Source organism: Plecotus auritus (assembly GCF_963455305.1).
Source record: "Plecotus auritus genome assembly, chromosome: 5".
In the NCBI taxonomy this organism is placed as follows: Eukaryota; Metazoa; Chordata; class Mammalia; order Chiroptera; family Vespertilionidae; genus Plecotus; species Plecotus auritus.
This window is the reverse complement of record NC_137776.1, coordinates 76,185,936-76,208,643: the sequence shown is the minus strand read 5'-3', so window position 1 is coordinate 76,208,643 and position 22,708 is coordinate 76,185,936. Positions and strand designations below refer to the sequence as shown.

The 22,708-nt window shown below is 36.4% G+C and overlaps 1 protein-coding gene across 2 annotated transcripts in view; it reads right to left on the bottom strand.

Annotated features, from left to right (window-relative positions):
• The window catches only part of LRP1B (LDL receptor related protein 1B), a 1,782,191-nt gene that overhangs the window by 285,483 nt on the left and 1,474,000 nt on the right, over positions 1–22,708 (bottom strand). For both annotated transcript variants that reach the window (XM_080670835.1, XM_080670834.1), the window contains exons 44-50: positions 18,673–18,865; positions 17,809–17,934; positions 13,691–13,819; positions 11,403–11,522; positions 2,912–3,025; positions 2,520–2,669; positions 37–159 (exon numbers count right to left, since the gene is read on the bottom strand). In XM_080670835.1, coding sequence (XP_080526961.1) covers positions 37–159; positions 2,520–2,669; positions 2,912–3,025; positions 11,403–11,522; positions 13,691–13,819; positions 17,809–17,934; positions 18,673–18,865 — 955 coding nt within the window. The remainder of the gene's footprint in view (positions 1–36; positions 160–2,519; positions 2,670–2,911; positions 3,026–11,402; positions 11,523–13,690; positions 13,820–17,808; positions 17,935–18,672; positions 18,866–22,708) is intronic.

Here is a 22,708-nt window from a genome sequence, read left to right as displayed (position 1 = left end):
TTATAAAGTTAAAGCAACATATAATGTCTCACTCACCACAGTGTAATTCATCAAGTCCATCTTCACAGTCTTTCTGACCATCACATATCCAGGAATTCAAAATGCATCTTCCACTAGGACAACCAAAATAATTTTCTTCACATTTGTGTTTGTTTTGCACTGTGACAAAATATAGAATGTGGTGTCAGAAATTAATTAATCTTAGACTTCTGAAATATAGGTGATAAATAAATAGAAAACTTAAAATGGAACCGAGATGTTCTCTTCAAGAATGTCAAGGTCATGAAAACAAAACCAAACCAAACAAAACAAAAAAAACAGACCTTAAAAACTGGCACAGATCAGAGGAAACTAGGAAGATATATTAATCAACTCTAAAGAAAGATTACATTAAGGGAAAAATTGTTTATATGCAAATAATGTGGAGTTTTAGAAATATATATATATATATATATATATATATATATATATATATATACTGAGTGGCCAGGTTATTATGATCTCTGAATGCATAATAACCTGGCCACTCAGTGTATATCCTATATAATAAAAGGCTAATTGCAAATTGTCCCCTTGACTAGGAGTTTGACCAGCAGGCAGGCCAGCCAACCGCCCATGTCCCTTCCCCCTGGCCAGGCTGGCCGGACCCTACCCATGTACGAATTCATGCACCGGACCTCTAATATATATACTGAGTGGCCAGATTATTATGCGTTCAGAGATCATAATAATCTGGCCACTCAGTGTATATTTTTTAAAATAATGAAAGTGAGTATAAAGTGAATGAGCTTAAGGCTAAATAATTATTTTAGGTGGAAAATATTCTTAATTCCCTAATCATAAAAAATGAATGATATTATAAAAATATTAGTGGATCTGTGCTTACAAAGTGTGGACTTGATTTTACTCTGCCCTAGAGTTTGAGTAGGCTTTAACAAGATTCAAATAAATTTTCTCTATTTTAAGGAAGAAAAACAAGTTACAATACAATCTCTAAAATTTTTATACCTTGTAGAAATATCATGAGGATAAAAAGTACTTGTATGGGAAATTATTCTGTAAAATATATATATTTATAAATATATATATATATATATATATATATACACACACACACACACATATATGTATATATATATATGTATGTGTGTGTGTGTGTGTGTGTGTGTATATATATATATATATATATGTATTATATTGTGGAATACTATTATTATTATAACCTCTAAGAGTGGATATGCCCGGGTTGCAGGCTTGATCCACAGTAGGGGGCATTCAGGAGGTATATTCTCTCTCATCATTGTTGTTTCTATCTCTCTCTCCCTCTCCCTTCCTCTCTGAAGTCAATAAAAATATATTTTTTTAAAAATGGACAAAGGACCTGAATAGACTTTTCTACAAAGAGGACATACAGATGGCCAATATACATACTAAAAGATGCTCAATGACACTAATCATCAGAAAAATGCAAATTAAAACCACAATGAGATATCACCTCACATCTGTCAGAAGAGCTATCATCAATAAACCAACGAACAACAAGCGTTGGGGAGGATGTGGAGAAAAGGGAACCCTCATGCACTGTTGGTGGGAATGCAGATTGATGTAGTTACTGTGGAAAGCAGCATAGAGTTACCTCAAAAAATTGAAAATGGAACTGCATTATGAGCAATTCTACTTCCAGTACTTTATTCAGAGAAACCCGAAACAGTAATTTGAAAGAATATATTTACCCCTAATGTTCATTGAAGCATTATTTACAATAGCCAAGGCTTGGAAGCAGCCCAAGTGTCCATCAGTAGAGTGGACAAAAAAGCTGTGGTACATTTACACAATGGAATATTACTCTGCCATAAAAAGGAATAAAATTTTGCTCTGCAACAGCATGGATAGACCTGGAGAACATTATGCTAACTGTTCTTCAAACAGTTAAAAAGAAACAGGGCTATGACCTTTTCATGAAAGGCATTTTTCTAAGAATGCAGATGGCACTTTTCAGAGCTTATGTAAGTAAACATGATTAATAGTAAGATTAATTATATCTGTCTACTAGTAAACTTAGCCCAGTAATGATAACAAGACTTATTAGTACACTACTTTGCAAAGAGATTGTGTAAACGGAATCAAACTTTCTAATAAGACAAGGCACACTGTATAACACTGAGTAGAGCCATTGGTGAGAAATATAGTATCCCTCTCTTTAATCTATAAACAGTATTTTCTCAGTATATATTACTTATATGGAAGCTAAAGGTTACACATTTTAAGTTTAATCACTAACTTTAAAAGGCTTAATGGTGAACTAAAAGAGGAAATTGATCCAAATGCAGATTTCTTGAGTATCATTTTACAATTAATTAAAAAAATGTAGTGGCATGTTTAGAATATTTAAATTTTATTCTTATCATTGATATTTATAACAAAAATTAAAAAGTTTATACAACTAGCCTCCAAATCTTCAAGGCAAAGCCTGTTTTTGTTTGTTTGTTTGTTTGTTTGTTTTGTTTTTCTAGAATTACCTGGGCATTTTAATTCATCTGAATAGTCTCCACAGTCATTGGAGCCATCACATATCCATGTTGGCAGAATACACAGTGAGGTAGAATTACATCTTATGAACCCTGTGGTTTTCACTCCAAGTTTATAGAAGTGTGTACAGTCTGTGTTATCTACAAGGAGGTAAACAGAAAAATGAACAATACCTCAGAGGCAAAAATTATCAACCTTCTGTGTAGGTCATAGAGACAAGACAAGTTAGCTTAATTGAAGAAGTAAATAAGCAATTATTCTTCACAACAGGGGTTAATTACATATCAATTCCGGACAAGGTTCAGTGAAAAGTAGGACAGTGTTCAGTGCAATGCCAAGAGTGCGCAGGCATGAGCAACAGAACAGGAGCAGACTGTCTTACTGCAGTTCTTCTCATCAGAAGCATCTGCACAATCCACGTTCTGGTTGCATCTTGCTGATCTTGGAATGCAGGTCCCATCTGCACAGCGGAACTCAACAGTGGCACAGGTTGAAACTAGAAAAACAGGTAAATAAATTAGTTGAGAGAGGAAACAAAAAATGATTTCTTGCTTTAACATTTTGATTGTTTTAATTAAATTCAGGTAATTTGTTTGGTTTTGCATTTTTAACTCTGGGAAGTTAAACCTGACCCTTGGCACCCACCCCCAACCTTGAGTTAGATGCCTCATGGATCCTCCTCTGTCACGCAATTCTACCTTCTGTTGTGGTACTTACAGTACTACACTGCAACTTCCTGTTTGTGTATCTGCTCCCTCACTAAATTGTAAAGTCCAGGAAAATAGGAATTGTGCTTTGTTTACCCTGATAATACCAGTCCAGGACTAAGGCAACCTACAAAAACAATTGAATGTTGTGGAAAATTCTCTTCCTCCAACTTCAACAGTACAAGATTCTGACCCTAAGAAAATGCCCAATTCAGAGCATACAGGGAAATCCCAACCCAGTTGCTAAGAAGGAGACCATTCCCTGCTATGATAAAGAGACATGGCCAGGCAGAGACTGTCTGAGAGGGAGAAACCACTGAGCATGGGCTTGAGTACTCAGAGTACTCAGTACTGCTAGAAAGTCATCCATGCTAGGGGTCATACTCCTTTTCATGGACATATCAGTAACATTTGGTACAGGAAATAGGTATGTCTCAGGCCAAGAAACATAAATGTGTTCTTATGTGTGTCTATTTTTGGAAAGTATGGCTTTCCAAGTCCCTGCGAGGCCAAGGTAAAAATCAGTTTCAATATGCTACTGTCATTATATGTACTTTGTACAGAATAGCTTATTTTTATTCCTGCATTCCTTTCTACTTTGCTTACACATTCATCCTATCTAATAAAAGAGTAATATGCAAATTGATCCTCACTCCAAGACACAAGATGGCTGCCCCCATGTAGTCAAAGATCGCTGCCCCCATGTGGACACAAGATGGCCACCACAAGATGGCTGTCACGGGAGGGAAGTTGTGGGCAGTTGGGGGTGACCAGGCCAGCAAGGGAGGGCAGTTGGGGGCAATTGGGCCAGCCGGGGAGCAGTTAGGTGTCAATCAGGCTGACAGTGGAATGGTTAGGGGGTGATCAGGCTGGCAGGCAGAAGCGGTTAGGGGAGATCAGACAGAGACAGGTGAGTGGTTGGGAGCCAGCAGTCCTGGATTGTGAGAGGGATGTCCGACTGCCCGTTTAGGCCCGATCCCACTGGCCAGGGTGGGGGGGGGCAGTTAGGTGCGATCCTGGTGGGATCGGGCCTAATGGGCGGTCGGACATTCCTCAAGGGGTCACAGATTGGAGAGTGTGCAGGCTGGGCTGAGGGACACTCCCCCTGTGCACGGATTTCGTGCACCGGGCCTCTAGTTACCATATAATGGCTTCCGGCAATATGCTGTGAACAGGTGCATGGCATGCTACATGTGTTCCATTAACGTAGGTGAGATTTTTATTCCAGATTTAAACTTCCACAGGTTGATTATGTTGATACACAACCTGAAGGGCTCTTTGATTATGCTACTTTTATTAGTGTTGATACTTTTATAAGCCTATTTAATTATAAATAGAAATTATATCAATTGCAAATGGTTAAAATGCTATCTTAAAATATGCAAATTTTACTTGAGGGATTGTATGTCATTTGTATTTCATAATGCACTGCACTTAGTATGTTTAATTGTCTTGCAATTCTATCATTATTTGTGTTCAATGATAATTAAAATAAATGTTTTATTGACAATTTGCAATTATAATAGCTTCACTGTTTTATTAAAAATAACTTCTTATCATGTGAAACAAACAATGCTATTATGAGTAGATAAAAATATTGCTCCAAACAGGAAAAAAGTAGATATTTTTCTTTTATGTCTAAAAAAGCAAGGTCTTTTCCATATTCAGCTCTATAATGTTTCACATTGAACACTTTTCAGTGGAAAATAGTAAATAGAATATATAACATGGAAAATAATGATGACAAGCTTTTACATTTGTTTCTGACTGTGCCATCTATCAGCAGTCTCCTATTAAGAGGTTGTGTTACAAAAGATTATTTATAATCCCTTTATTTATAAGACAGAAATAATTTATCTGTGAAACAATATTTAAGGTATTGGTAATACTAGAGTTCCTACAAAGCCTACAAAGATTTATCTCATAGTACACTTGAAGTTCTATATTGTATTTAGAGTTTAGGATGCCAGAAAGATCCCAGTGGGGACCATCACACCCCATTCTGCCATTTCCATCTCCCTGCAAGCTTCCACAGACAATCTTCTGTGTGTGTGACAGGGAATCAATCTGAGTGGGTCTGGTGGCAGACAGAGTGAAGAGGCAAGTTATGACTCATGAACATGGAGGTGGATTTCAGACAAAGAGGCCCGGAGATTCAGGGATTTCACAATAATGAAGTTTCAACAACAGTGTTGGGGGATTTCAGGTGGAAGGAAGAACAAAGAATGACTTTTAAGAAGAGGGAAATGTTGTGCAAGTAGAACACAGTGTTGGGTGGAATTGTAGGAAGGCAAAAGATGTAAGGAGAGGAACTCTGACTAGATGAAAAGAAACTCTAACTTTGAAGATCAGAAGATTGGTTAGGAGATGGTATTAAAAGACAGGCACTGAAAAATAGATAAGGTAGGGAGCCAGGAGAACTGAGTAGAGGGTAGAATATTTGCAGGAGTCATTTTTCTCCCCTATTTCCAATCAAAAATAAACTCTGAATCTTGGTGAGGAGGCCTAGGAGTGTGTGCAAATAGGAACAAAACATTATTTTACTTCTAATACTGTTTCTGTAGAGTCCATGACTTTGTATAGAGTTTGGGAACCACCAGAGAGTTAAATAGGCTGATAAGTGGCAATAGAATTAGACAAATTAAACGGTTGCAGAATTTCATAAGTAGCAAGGGCAAATGCTGGTTAACATGGCCAGCATTTGTAAGCAAGGAAGGCAAGTCCTGTGATGGAACAAATCCACGGGAATTACAGAAACTTTATTAAATAAATAAACAAATGCCTCTTCTCCCCTTCCTCTCTGTTCCCTCAACTAAATTCCTATTTCATGCTGTTTTGATTAGTCAAGCATTGAAATGTGTTTCACCCTTAGGGTTAAATTTGGGGGAGAAAGATGCTGGAATCACTAATTTGTCAAGTGAGTATGAAAGCTTTCTGAAAATTTTCCTCAGGCTACAAGTCCTGAAAAAGAGAAACAGAAAAAAAAATAGTCCAAAAAAAAGATAAGCCAAGCGAGAAATACGAGACTTTTCCCTCCAGTGAGTCCAAAAGGAAAAGGAAGCCTACAAACTGTGAGTGCAAACACCACAGCCACACCAACACAGCAAGGGGATCCTACAAAGGCAATCTGAGAGGGACTGCAGATCAAAAGTAGCAGCAAGAGAGAAGTAACACCACTCTTTCCCCCCACATACAGCCCTAATTTTATTATCTTACCCACTTTCTTTTCTCCCCTTCAGTTAAAATATTTACTGAGATAGGAAAGGCATAAAATGGACCAGTCTTTTTGTGCTTCTTAAGACACTCCTTACACATAACCTAAGTCAGCGTTTTGTCTTCCAGCACTCCCACCCAGCCCGTGGCAAAGGTATATAAGCTGGCAAAGGGGGAAGCACTGCATTTGCTGCTATGTCTCTTCTGTTTTCTTTCCCACCACAGTTTTTATTTCATGTACTGCTTGGCTGTAAGTATATGCAAGCCCAGAGGAATGATGGTTTCTTCTCTGGGCACGCTTATCTTTTTCCTTTAACTTGTTGTTTGTGAAATCTTCAAAGTTTTTTTTTATGAACTTATTTAAAAGCAAACACAAGTTTCCTCTCCTCTAGGTATCCTCAGAACTTCTTCGCTCTCCATTCCCCCTGAAGGTGTTCAGGTCGCCCTAGGAAGTTCATGTACGTCCCAAGGGCAGTATTTATATTCATCTCAGGGAGGAAAGGAGAAATATCGTGTACTCTCCCGAATGTAGTCACTCAACCACTGATACAACCAGAAAAGGAATACAGAATGACAGATTTTCTGAACAACTTCTCAGACCCCCCGACGGCCTGCTGTCTAAAGCTCTCATTCGTGAAAAAAAGCTGTAAAGGGACAGAAATAAAAGATTTACGAGGATTTGGGGTTTTGCTCTTCCTCCAAATGAGAAGAAACCAAACATAATTCCTTATAACATCCATTCTACTCTGTAAATAAATTATCTGCTTTGCGAAAAAAATAGTAATATTAAATGCTATTAGCATATAAACTAAACAAACACATGTAATAGCACTTCAAATACTTGGCAGATGATTCCACTGTAGCCTTCCTCTGTAGCCTATCAAAATTTCCCTGGGCATACCGATTTTTTATTGTACGAATTTAATCTTTTACCTTTTATTTTATTTACATTAAAAAATAATAGGTGGTTTGTGCATGTGTATGCATACAGACAGCAAAGCACGGCATCCTGTGTTTCACTGACAACAGAAGCGAGGAGTGGAAAGCGAATTCTTTTCCATCCTCCCTGAGTCCTTCCATGCTCCTTTTCCTTCACCATCGTTTTGGTGCTGGAAGTATGCATGTGTTTGATAGACAAATATCTGAATCACTGATTTATAAGAAAACCTGATTTATAGAAAATGGACCCATGCAAGTATGTCCCCTGTGGTGTAAAATGTCCCAATAGGGACACCGTGTGAACAAACTTAACATGAGAGAAAAATAAAATCTAAATGATGCAACTATGATGTTACTTTTCATCTAAAAATAAATGACCCCTTTATTTATCTTAAAGGGGCTAGTGCATTTACTTAAATCTATTAATTTTTAGTAGGCAATAGTGCTTGAGTTTCCATGAGCATTTTTAGTTTCAAATGTCCTACATTATACAGGAAGAATGTCAAGGAATAATATTTTGTTGCTGTTGTCTTTTAAGATATCAAATTGTTATAATTTTCCCTATTATTATCACAAAAGGAAAGTTTTGACAGAAACACACAAATGCAGTAGTTCTGTGACCGAGTATATCGCCAAGATGGTTATAACACAGAAATCAGAGTATAGACTAACAAAGGGAAAATCACACTTGAAATTATTTTTATTGTTATTCAGCAGCTAGCATTGATGTCATTAGGAACAATAAAACTTATCTTTATATACTGGAAGACTTATTGCTGCAAAGAACCACATAAGAATTTAATAAACACCTACCATATACTAGGGACTGTATTTTATGAACCCAAACACACTAATTTATTTACCACTTTTGAAAGGAAAATAATTTTCGAAGAAAACCCACAGCAACTTATTAAATCCTTATGGTTCTTTTATGAATTTTGCTTTAAGATCTACTTTCTGTATTTACTGTTTGTCCCTGCATATTCTAGCTTGATATTTGTACCTTTATCCTAACATAATGTCTCTATTATATTCTCCTCTCCTGCCTGTAATCAGGTCATCCAACAGATCCACTTTCTGGTCTCCAAGTTTCCCATTCTCCTTTTTTCCCCAATGCTTATCTATTTTCCTGTTTTTACTCCCAGTATTATATAGCAATTTATCATTTTTAATCTTTTATAGGTGATATAAAATAATTGTTGACTTAATTTGCAAATGTACTTGGCTCTTGCCAAAACCGGTTTGGCTCAGTGGATAGAGCGTCGGCCTGCGGACTGAAGGGTCCCAGGTTCGATTCCGGTCAAGGGCATGTAACTTGGTTGAGGGCACATCCCCAGTAGGAGGTGTGCAGGAGGCAGCTGATCGATGTTTCTCTCTCATCGATGTTTCTAACTCTCTATCCCTCTTCCTTCCTCTCTGTAAAAAAAAAAAAAAAATCAATAAAATATATTTTTAAAAAAATGTACTTGGCTCTTCCTATATACTATTGTGTCTTAGATGGCAAACTACTCAAGTGTTTGACCAAGGTCATAGAGTCTAAGACAACAAAGTAACTTTCCAATCCTTTTCTGCCTACAAAATAATTTGTATGCAGTCTGCCCTCCTTTCCAATTTTGCATAGCCTTATTACCCATGTACTTCTCACTTTCTCTTTACCATCAACCTTTTCTAAAAAAGAGTCCATATTCACTGTGTTTATTTCCTCACCATACATTTTCTGCTACAATTTAATGTGACCTGACTTTTCCTCACAATTCCATTGAATTGACTCGCATGAAGATAATCAAGAGATTTTCTCTGATTTGTCATTACAATGGGCACTCCAGTCTATGCCTGCCCTCTTGACTTCTTTGTAACACTTTACAATGGTAACTGATCCTACTTTCTTAAAAAATAATTTCTTATAAAAATCTTCTAGAAGTCCCGAGGCCTGTATCCGCCCCCCCCACACTTTTTAATCACTGTCTTTAATTTTAAATTCAACAGACAATTCTGATGCACTTCCTTAAAATGATCACTCCATACATCCTCTGAGCTTTCTCTCTTTAATGAGCCCAAAATCAATACATCTGGTCTAAATCTACTACCTGAGCTTCAGTTCTATGCCTATCTGTATGTCTTTGGAACAGTTCCATCAGAGTGTCTGCAGCTGCTCCTCACTCAGAAGGCAACTACCCTTATTATCTCATCCACACAAACAAAAGCCCTACAAAAATAAATTTTAAAAAAATGTCAAAAGCATATGATAATTTTAAAACAGGCAAACAATTCCACAAAATTTCTCTATTCTTTCCCATGATTTCTCTATGTTTATCACCTAAGAAGACTGGTTATTTTGGAGCAGTAAATTCAGTATTATACATTCTGGCAGAAATGTCCAATAAACAGGGATGCAGACCTGAAGAGGTGGTAATGCTCCCTTTTAAAATGCTGTTACTCTTAGCTTTGGCCTCTATGATAGCCTCCTGTTTTGTCTTTCCTATCTCAGCATTATAGCTTTCATTCACACAATCACTGCACTTTTTAATATTTTTAAATGTAAATTTGAATCATTGGGGACTGCTTTAAACCTTTAGCAACACTCTGGTAACTACAAAATAAAGTTCAATTTCCTTAATGCGGCTTAACATGGCACCAACAAACTTTCATATCTTGCCTTCTTCTTCAAACTTGCCTCATTTTTTTTTTTTTACCACTTTCTAAGATGCAACCTGGCCTGGCGCTAACCATGTCAAATTACTTGCAGTTTTCAATATTAATCCCTCTACTCAGAATTCTCTTCTGTCTTGATCATTCCACTGTATTTATAGTTTAAGACAGTTTAAATTTGTTTATTTTCTTTTTTAAGACAGTTTAAATTTAATCTAGTCTATAAATATTTCAAGATACTTCCAAGCCAAAAGAATTTCTAATATGTACAATCATAGCACTTTATGTACATCTTCATCTTTTTAAATAACTGTATTTCACTTAGAGTTTAAATTCCTTGAGGAAAGGCTCATGACTTATTTAATTTTATGTCACAGTCCTTAATACATTTTATCCAGTAATGTGTGTTCAGTGAATGCAAAGGTTTTTGAAAGGAAATTAGTTTGCAAACACTGGTTGAGTCCAGCTTTTAGGAGACCTTAAATCTCAAACTAAAAACTTGTCATTGATTCTGCAAACATTGAAACTTCATTTGGGTTTTTTAATCAGGGCAGTGTTGTTGTTTTTTTAAGGCAAATATTTCATAGCATTTTCTAGATGCCAAGTTCTGTTCTAAGTTTATTTAATGTTAATGTGGTCATTTAACTGTCTTCTTTCACAGTTTGGAAAACTAAGGCACAGATTACTTAAGTATCTTTTCCAAAGTCACGCAGTCTGTGTTGGGGCTGGGATTCTAGCACAGGTAGTCTGACTTACTGATCTGTCCCAGTTGTCACTGTGGGAAAGCGTTAAATGTGTTAGCATGACTCACAATGTTGGGATTCATTAGAAACAGCAGAGGCAGGGGGACTATTTAAAGGGTTACTCTGTTAATCCAGCCTCAAAGTAGATTGAAAGGGAAACTATTGCAAAGAATTGGAAGATTTGTTGATGATTGGACATGTGGGTGATAAAATATGGTGGAAAGAGGAATCAAAGATAATACCAAGGTTTCCTGTCCAGTCGTTAAGAAAATGATGAGTTCATGTGTAAAACAGAATTAATAAATAACAAGGAACATTTTGGAGCAGTAAATTCAGTATTACACATTCTGATAGAAATGTCCAATAAACAAGGATGCAGTCCTGAAGAGGTGAGAGGTAACAAAAGTTTTAAAGTGAGCAAAGGAATAGAAACCAGAAACTGAGACTATAATCATGATTTTCAATTAATTCTAATAACTCCCCTCCAACAGTGTGGTCCACAGATGTTAGTACGTGTTACACACCAAATGGGTGAAACCATAGAGCTCTAAAGAATGGACTTTAGAAAAGCTCTGGAAGCAATTAATGTAATACTAGGTAGGCTGATGCAACATGTACTTACCTTTACAATCCATCTCATCAGAGCTGTCTCCACAGTCGTTTTCACCATCACATAATTTGCCATGAGGAATGCAACGGCGATTGTAGCAGGGCTTAAAACCTCTTCGACAGCTTCTGTTTTCTTAAGAGTAAAAATAGAAACACATAATTGAAGGTCTTATAGAAAAACTCTTACAGAAAGAAAATCATCGATGAGATCTCACTTATAATAACTGGATAGTGGATCTATAAAACAAGTGCTGAGCAGTGTCGGAGATCTGGATTAGAATATTCATGCATTATCAAGTAATTCATTCAGTAAAGAGCCTGTTTGATGAAGTATTTTAGTTTCAGTGATTCATACTTGAAGATCTCTTCAAATTATACCCTCATTATTATTTCTGGCATCAGTCAGCACAGAAATAAACAAATGCCACGTATTCTGAATAAATAAATCTACCTCTAAAGCAATAAAGACACTGACACCTATCTCCTATCTACTTTGCATCCTGCAAGGATTTTATATCAAGAAACAAAAAGTAGCAAAACATATATTCCTGAATCACTGAATCCAAGTCACCTAACTATCCATAAATTTCTCTTAAAGATAATCTAAAACTGTCTACCAGAATTTTCTAAGAACTGCCTTCTGAATTTTATTTACTTTAGTGAGAGTCTCCTGATTTAGGGAAGAAAGTAACACTTACAATAATAGTAGCTGCCATTTACTGCATACTAATTTTGTGCCAGGCTCTATATTGAACATATGTAAATATATATTTATTTACTTAATGCTCTCAATTAGAGCTAAGTTTGTTTTGTAGCGGGAAACTAAAATACAGAGAAGTAATACACTTGCTCACACTAGTCACACACCAGGAGGTTTGGCAACAAAGATGCAACCTCAGGTATGATTCCAAAGCCTGGAATCTGTATCTGGTGTTGTCAAACTATATAGCCCAAAGGACAATGGAGTCCATCAGCTTGTTTTCTTATGACTCCGCAGCTAAGAAAAGTTTTTACACTTTTAAAGGATTGCAAATTATTTTTTTAAAATAGATCACATGGGGCAGAGAGCATATACATCCCATAACCCTGGCCCTTTAAAAAAAAAAAGTTTGCTAATTTCTGCTCAAACAAATAGAATCTGGCTTCTAAGATGAAAATAATGTAAAAATACATTCTCAAGCTAATTCATAATAAATGGAAATTTGTAAGCTGATTATTATTATATAGGAAAGCTTTGATATTTTCATAGTGTATAGAATATGGTTGTTGATTCAAGCAAATATGTCATTTGAGACAAATTACCTAATATTTTAGTTACAGATTAATCATGGACAAATTACATTTGACTATCATTTTCACTGATGGTATGTTATTCTGCAATGTAAACGTGTGAAAGAACTGCCTGTGAATTTAGCAAGGCCCATCTCCCTCTTGTTTTAACATTACATTGAATATTTAGGTATGTTTATTACCCAAATAATATAACAAAGCAGAAAAGAAGAAACCAAATATCGCAATTCCAGATATTGATTCCTAAATTTTACAGAGCATACAACACCAATAGTATTATATTGTAACACAGAAATAAATCAGATCAATTTAGAAATAATCTGAATCAATTCTATAATAACTATGCATAATTGCACAGACACAAATTTCCAGGAAAAACATTGCTGCAGTGAAGGCAAATATCAATTGTTTACTAGAGTCAAAAAGCCAATCTCTGCTCCCAAGGGAGCGGGAAAGGCTGACTATTAATTGGTGTCACCTACGGAGGCACAGAACTCCATGCTCCATGGAGACCGTGGCTAGAGCAAACAGACTTTGCATCTAAGAACACTAGCCCTGGGTCAGTCCTGGAGGCAAAAATAAGATGGACAAGACTTTGATATAAACCAACATGCTATTGACTGATGATGGACTTTTGCTCCAAATTTAAACTGCCATATTCACCGATAACTGATATTTCTGATGTACACTTTTAAGAGTGTGAACCTGGAACCTATTGCTAAAGATGAGTAATGAGAGAGCTCAAAAGACAGGCTCCAGCTATATTTAAATTTTCTCTTCATGATGGAAAACCATGAGAAAAGTCTTTAATGAATACCATGGCTAATGGACAAGAAATAAAGTACTCCAGTTGAACCAGGGCAAAGCCAAATCACTTGCCTTAGATCTACATGTTAAAGAGACACATGAAGAAAATCACACATACAAACCAAATGGAGACAACCAACAAAAAAGTATAAAAACAATTCCAAACTTCTCTCTGAAAGAATAAATCATCTATTGGACACTTACCACAGTAGAGCAGTTTTTCATCGGATTTATCCTTACAATGAGGAATGCCATCACAGGTAAGTTGGTAGTCAATACACTCTCCATTTCCACATTCAAACTCTGAATAAATGTTGCAGGAGGAATTTTTAGCTGAAAGGAAAAAGTGAAGGTTTTTATGTAATGGCAAATGTTTATTAACACCATAACAATTGTTTTCCTTAATCTTAATTATAAAAATAAACTAAAATTGATCTTAATATAAAAGTAAGATAAAAGACAATGGTTCATGGTGTTTCTTTATTTAAAAAAATAAAAAGCATACTTTGGGGTTATTTTTCTTTCCCTGTCTTTGTATATTTTTTTGGAAGTTGCCTGACTTTTTTTTTTCTTATATGCCTATTAGTATATTTTGTTAATTATTTGGTGACTGTACATAAATAGAGAGAAGGAGGGTCTTAAATGTGGATGACTATATTTATGCATTTTGGTTAGCAGTCTAACCTAAAAATAAATTTTTAAAGAGAGATAGTTAAATGCTCTCTGTACATACTGAGAATGTTTTTATGTTTTCTTATTGGACTCTACCATATATTCTTCAGTACATTGAAATTTTCTAGTCCATAGAATTCTTATTTTTGAATGCTTATCTTGATTCATCTGACTTAAATCTCATCTAAAACTGGTTTTCCTTCCCAACTAACTTCAGAAAAAATCTCCGTAGCAGCTTCTAGCATTCAGAAGTACTGAAATAGCTGAAACTATTCTCATCAGCCACTTGCTCTCTCCATGGTGGTACCAGGGAGCAGGCTGCCTCTTCCTGCCACATAGGACCAGCCCCTGCTCCATGAAATGCTCCAGATTCTGTGGGATTAGCTGGGCAAGGATAATTTACAAACATGTGCTCTGGATGTTTAAGGGATCTAAATGACCACTGCCATATTGTCCCACTTCTTAATCTCAAGATTTTTATTAGAAATTAAAAGTCTGAGTTTTTATATTGTTTGCCCAATTTGGAAGCAGAGGCCAACAGCCACAAAGTACAAGATAAAAACTTTCTACAGCTAGTTTTCATCCTTGCCAGTATGTGGTCCCTGTTTTAGAAAGATCTCATATGGAAAACAGACTAATTTTTATTCTTAAAAATGGATTTAATGGCCAATTTTAGAAATCCTATTTTTTATTGTATTATGTGCTGCTTGCTTGTACTCACTCAACTACTTGTTGAATAACTGTACAGTGAAATTCAGTCATACTAATTATGTTGGAAGCAATTAAAATTTATTTATCTCTACCAATACAGGAAACATAATTTAATTTTACAATTTTCTGTCAATTTCTTTTTAAGCTTTATTTCAGGAATATTCCATTAAATAGCCACTAATACTCTTTGATGTTTCCAGGGTCTTATTTCTTTATTATTCTTAGAATTTAATTAATTTAAACAGAATATCTACCTATCTATCTATTTACATATCTATGATGTCTTATTGAACTCTTTTAATGATAGCAACACCCTCCAAATATAGTTGTTATTTTTTCTTCTTGGTGAAGTCTAAACTTCACTGGTCAGTAGATAAAGTAGATTGCCATTTTAGATAAAGTAACAAAGAATGGAAAATCTATAAATATTATTAATTCAAAGGAACAAATGTTAAGAAGGGTATCAACAATGCTATATACAATCACCTTAGACCATGAACTATACAAAATTCAGCCACTTACCCAGCTTATTTAGTCTATTTTAAATGCACCCTATTTAATATCTCATTTCCAATGACATCATGATGGAAAATGGCAACTTCACTTTTAAAATAATTATTCCATTGCCAGGCTGGCGTGGCTCAGTGGTTGAGCATTGACCTATGAACCAGGAGGGCACAGTTTGATTTCCGATCAGGGCACATGCCTGGGTTGTGGGCTCGATCCCCAGGGTAGGGTGTGCAGGAGGAAGCCAACCAATGATTCCCTCCCATCATTGATGTTTCTCTCTCTCTCTCTCTCTCTCTCTGAAAACAATACAAATATTAAAAAATAAATAAAATAAAATAAAATAAAATAAAATAATTATTCCTTTGAGGAGAGAAAAAATATTCACAATAAGTATACTTTTATGATACAAAAGCAAACACTGTACAATTCATGCTTAGGTATCTTCATTTGATGAAAAGGGATTGAGTATTTCCTCTGTCTTCCTAGAAACAAAAATATGGTTCTGTTATTTTCTAATTTTTTTTTTTACTTTATCTAATTAATTTACTATTCTTATTTCTGTTATGGGTATTGATAAGTTTAGCAATGTTGTTTAAAATAGAATTGACTAAACTTTTTGTCAAGTGTTCTGACAACAGATGATTTTCTCTCCTTTGCCCTCAGGGAGGAGTTAATATGGCCTCTCACCGCTTCAACACTGACATTGACATTCATGAATGGCTCTGGGTGAATTAATTCAGAAGAGGACATAGATATGCCAGAAACATTCTCATTTCTCAAAGATGAATTTAACAAGAAGTAGCCAAGAATTACTTTCCAATCTTCCTGTTGAACCACAGGATTTCAATATGAATGCCCAAAGGATACAGGATGCTTTTATAAAGGTTTGTCACCTCCGTGGAATCCACCATCACTTTATAGATGCATGTGAATAAACTGCACTTGTTTAAAATGATAGTTTTCGGTCTGATTCATGCCCTCTCATCAATCGGGAGAAACAGGTGGCTTAGTAGAGACAGATATATCTACTAGTAATCTATTTTGCAGCAAGGACAAGCATCCACTGTATACAAATAAGCCTTGTTATTACCAAAGGCATTGCTTCACTACTGGCCTGTAGCGACCTGTGAACAGAACATCAGTGATTCTAATGCATGGCTAACACTCCAGGTTTACAGATGGCATCAGATCCAGACCATTGCAGCTGAAGCCACAAAGGCAAAGTGAAAGAGAGGGTTTAAGCAATTGCCTAAGCAATTCAGGAAAATGATAGTTGATGAAGAAATATGGGGATTTGCGGCCCGAATTATTGAAATTGGCTATCTTCATTTAAAGTTCCCTCATCAATTGCATCTTTCCCTCGTTTGCTTTGGCACAGTTTTTTTTTTAAATTATTATTATTATTATTTTATTTACTTGGCTAAGAAGTACCCTTTTGGGTTGTGTTACCAATTTGCAAAGTGAGAAGATATGTTGAAGTTCTTGTATTAGGTGCAGTGATTTCTAAGGTAAACAAAATGATGTCCAAGTCCTTGTATTTTAAAGAGTAGCTAAAGGATCCTTCTGGTAAAATCCAATATAAGACTGAAGATGAAGATAAAAAAATACTTATAGCCTCTGATCTTATTTTTATAGTGTAGACACATCTGCTGACTTTCTAAGATAAAAAAAAATATATGAGATAAGGATATAATAAGAGAAAATATGTGAAATATTGACACATTCTGAGAGTGAGTTCACCAGTTTCCAATAAGATGCTTCTTTCTCATCTGTCTTATACACATTGTCTCAATGTTAAAGAGGATTTAACCTGTTTTATGTTGCTGGCTAATTTTTCATGGCAACATTGGAATACTTGAACCCTACAAACAATTTTTTAAACTTCGTTGTTAATAAGTGTATAATGCAATGGTACTAATTACAGATTTTAATGACTTTGGGAGGTATACATATCATGCAAGCCTGAAATGCTACATTCTTAATTAACAGATTGGAAATGATTACAAATAAGTCACATGAGCCATTCTCTCTCATTTACATACTGGGACAGACTGTGAGTGGTTTTACTACAAGGCCACAATACCAGCCTGCATACCGATTTATTTCAGCTTTAACTAATTTTGCTGTTGATGAATTTTCAAAGTCATACATTTTCATATCATCACTGTGTATAGGTATTTCTCTAGCTAGCCCCAAATCTTCCAGTCCACAATCAGTGACACCATTTGTGACTCTTTGGGTTAACATTATCTATCACATATGGCAATAGCAAAGTAGAATGCTGAATTTTCCTAGAATATACAGATAATCCAATGGGGCCTTGACTATTGGAGGAGAGTAAAACTTCAAGAATATAGTCAAACATGCCAATGTCCATGTGTGCTGTTTTGAGCAGTATGTCATATCACATTTGGAATCTCTTTACTTACTCACACATCGGTTGTCATTTACCAATATTCGATCTCCCCTGCAGGAACAATTCACTCTCCCATTAGGAGTTAAAAGGCACAGGTCATGGCAACCTCCATTCAATAACGCACATGGAGAAAGTTCACCTGTAATGAGGAAGCTTTATCGGTAACATTATATTGATTTCCTATTCTATGCTAGGTGTAGATTAACTGTTAGACTGCCTCATTCTCTTTTAAAAATCTCATAAACAAAAAAGATTCAGGACTTTTGAAAATCCAAATACCTCAAAGATAATAACATGAGAAAAATATATAAGGGATCACTACACTATCTAACACATTTATCAAGGATGCCATAGCACCAAATGCACTAATACTACAGGAGACCACACCAACACTACAAACAGCAATTTTGTAGATATTCCAGTGATTAAAAAAAAAAAATTAAGCCCAGGTGCAAAGCTTGCTTATTACAGGGAAGCAAGTTGATTTGAATGTTCAAAGATATGAGGAGTGAGAGAAAATGGAATAGAATTCCAGAAACAAATAATTTAAAATGAATTGTTCCTTTGGTGATAAATTAAGAACCACAGACATTTTAACTTACATCTTTTGGATAATTTCAATATTGTGAAATGTCGAATCCTGAACACTATCCCAAGGAAATTTAACAAAATGAAATCCAACTAAGTATTACTAAAATACATAGAGAGACACAAGCTAAAAGGCAGGAAGTCTCTTGCAAGGTCACCATGAGCACTTCCAGCTGTTTTAGTGCTATTAGAATGATATATTTGATTATTGCGGTTAAAAAAAAAAGCACATAGAGAAATTTTTGAGAGCATATAATTAAGAAATAAATTTGCTTTCTTTGTAACTTACAGCTATTGGTGTCATTGGCAACGGCTATGATTCCCATAGGCTGATGTGGAATGTCAGAACGGAGAATTTTTGTGTCTCCTCCTGTGTACTTGTTGGAACGCAGGATAGCTCTTCTTCCCCAGTCTGACCAAAAGATGTAATTGTCATAAACAGCCAAACTGAGGAAAGTCCCTGGCCCCGATTTTACAATCACCTAAAATAAGTTAAAATATATATTTGTAATATGAAGGTAAACATATTCCTATATACACATCTATTTTTGTGTCAAAAATAAGGGATTATGATTAGTTATATTTAATCAATGGAAATCATCAGACAAAAATGCATTTTACTAGGTGTACTATTATAATATTCTTCATAGTTTATTTAAATGTTTTAATTATCCTTACCTTTTGCAATGTGCTTACTGAATATTTTTAGTATATCTCTATTTACTACTAAGCTAATATTCAAGAAGAGATGGAAAAAAAATCAATTACTTCAGCTTCCACTCTAAGACACTAAAAGAAAATAAGTTAAACCCAAAGTAAAGAAAAAAAAATTAAGAGTAAAAGAGAAATTAAGGAAAAATAAAACAAAAAAATAAAGAAAAAATTAATACAACTTTAAAAATGGTTATTTGAGAACAATACAATGAATAAAACATAATGATGCAGTGTGAATTATCCTAGGAATACAGATTTAGTTATCATTTTAAAAATCTATTACTGTAATTTACCATTTAACAGCTAAAACAGGAAAATTCATATGAATATCTCAACAAAGGCAGATAAATTATTTTATAGGATCTAACATCCATCTATATATATATATGCCTAAGCGACCCTCATGACCGAACAACTGGTTGCTATGATGTGCACTGACCACCAGGAGACAGATGCCACAGGCCATGATCGCCAATGGGACCTGCCGGCCAACCTCCCAGTCCCTTCCCCCAGCCTGCAGGCCCTGATTGCCCAATCGTGGCCAGGCCCCTGGGCTGGGACAGGGAACCAGGGGTGGGTGGCAGCGGATGTGGTCCCTTTTCAGGGGGGCCGAGGGCTGGCTCCCTCCTCAGGGCCTGCAGGCCAACCTCCAGGTCCCTTCCCCGGCCGGCTGGTCCTGATCGCCCTATCAGGCCCGGGCCCCAGGCTGGGATGGGGAACCAGGGGTGGGTGGCAGCGGATGTGGTCCCTTTTCAGGGGGGCCGAGGGCTGGCTCCCTCCTCAGGGCCTGCAGGTCAACCTCCAGGTCCCTTCCCCAGCCGGCTGGTCCTGATCGCCCTATCAGGCCCGGGCCCCAGGCTGGGATGGGGAACCAGGGGTGGGTGGTGGCGGATGCGGGTGGCGAGGGAAGGAGGAGGGGGGAGGTGGGGAGTTGGGGAACCACACGGTGGTGGTGAGGGAAGGAGGAGGAGGGGAAGAGGGGAGGCAGCAAACTGCATCGTGTGGCATGTGGGTGGCAAGAGAAGGAGGAGGCGGGGAGGTGGGGAACCTGATCGGCCCTGATCACCAGCCAGGCCTAGGGACCCCACCTGTGCACGCATTTCATGCACCAGGCCTCTAGTTCCTAATAAAAACTTAGAAGATAAATAAAATTAAGAAAGAAATAGTCACTCTTACTAATCTATTCAACATTGTCCTATAGTTTCTAGTCAGTATACTAAGAAAAGAAAGCAAAAACAAATACATCCAGATTAGGGGATAATGTCAAATTATACTTATTTGCAAGTGACATAATCCTCTGCATAAAAAAATATCAATAGAATGTGTCAAGAAAACAAAAGCTGCTTGAACTAATTAATTAATTTAGTAGGTTGCAGCATGCAAGATTGTTACATGAGTTTCTATAGAGTAGTAATAAACTATTGAAAATTAAAATAAAAAGTTTTATAATAGCATTAACATACAGCTAGTAACACATATGAAAAAATTATAAAAAACTGAAAACTATAAAACATTGTTAACAGAAATTAACAAAAACCTAAATAAATAGAGTTATGCCTTACTTATGCTTTGGGAGGCTTGGTATTAAGATGCCATCTCTCCTCAAATTGATAAATTATATCTAATCCAACTATAAACCCTGCAGACATTTTCTAGAAATTGGCAAGCTAATCCAAAATATATGTGGAAAACAAAGCATCTAAAATAGCAAAAACAGCTATCTTATTTTAAAACATAAATTTACAGCTATTAAGACAATGTGGTTTTCAAAAATAATAAAGAATAATAAAGACATACATCGGTAATACAGAAAAGAAATAGAGAAATACATCAGTAATACAGAAAAAGCCAGCATGTATATGGATAACTAATTTTGACAGAAGTGCATAGGCTATTCAAACACATAGTATAATTTTTTAACAAATGATACTTCAACAACTGAACATGCATATACAAAAAAAGAACTGTCATCCATATATATAAAAATTAGCCAAAAATAAATTATAGTCCTGAATATAAAATCTAAAACTATAAGAGATCTAAAAGAATAAATGGGAAAAAATATTTACAACCTTTGGTGAGGCAAAGATTTATTAGCATAATGACTCCAAAAGCATGATCCATTAAAAAGAATGATAAATTAAACTTAATCAAAGTATAAAACTTTTATTTTTCAAGTGACACTTGTAAGACAAAAAAAAAAAAAGATAAGACGCAAACTCTGAAATTCTTTTGCCATGCTCCTTTGATTAATATAACCTTGTGTTATAATTTCATATCATAGATGAATCCAGAAGGTTGTATGATAAGTGAAATAAGTCAGACAGAGAAATACAAATAGCATATGATCTTAATTACATATGACATCTAAAAAACAAAATACATGAATGAACAATCAAGACAGAAACAAACTTATAAATACAGAGAATAAATTGGCAGTTGCCAGATGGAAGGAGGATTGAAGAGATGAGTAAAATGCTAAAAGGAATTAAGAAGTACAAATTTTCAATTATAACTATAGTCAAAGGGATATAAACTACAGAATAAGGAATACAGGTAATAATACTGTAATAACTATTTATGGGATCAGATGGGTACTAGGCTTTTTAGAGTGATCACTTTGTAAGGTATATAAATACCCAATCACTATGCTGTATACCTGAAACTAACATGATATTGTATGTCAAGTATAATTGGAAAATAATTTAAATAAATAAATAAACGTTAAAATATAATTTTAAATTGATTTAATTAAATTATGTTACTAAAGAGCAAAAATATAGACCTGCCATAACATTGAGACTGTCAAACCAAAGAGGGAAGGCAGGGGAGGGTGGAGGGGGGAAAGAAATCAAACAATGAAATTATATGCATACTAGAGGCCCGGTGCACGGAATTCGTGCACGGGGGTGGGGGGTGTCCGTCAGCCCAGCCTGCACCCTCTCCAATCTGGGACCCCTCGAGGGATGTCCAACTGCCCGTTTAAGTGGGATCGGGCTTAAATGGGCAATCGGACATCCCTCTCACAATCCAGGACTGCTGGCTCCCAACTGCTCGCCTGCCTACCTTCCTGATTGCCCCTAACCACTTCTGCCTGCCAGCCTGATCACCCCCTAACCACTCCCCTGCCAGCCTGATTGATACCTAACTGCTCCCCTACCAGCCTGTTTGCCCCTAACTGCCCTCCCCTGAAGGCCTGGGTCCCCCCCAACTGCCGTCCCCTGCAGGCCTGGTCACCCCTAACTGCCCTTCCCTGCAAGCCTGGTCACCCCCAACTGCTCTCCCCTGCAGGCTTGGGTCCCTCCCAACTGCCTTTCCCTGCAGGCCTGGTCGCCCCCAACTGCCCTCCTCTGCCGGCTTGGTCACCCCTAACTGCCCTCCCCTGCAGGCTTGATAACCCCCAACTGCCCTCCCTTGCAGGCCTGGTTCCTCCCAACTGCCCTCCCCTGCTGGCCATCTTGTGGTGGCCGTATTGTGTCCACATGGGGGCAGGATCTTTGACCACATGGGGGCAGCCATCTTGTGTGTTGGAGTGATGGTAAATCTGCATATTACTCTTTTATTAGATAGGATAGAGGCCTGGTGCACGGATGGGGGCCAGCTGGTTTGCC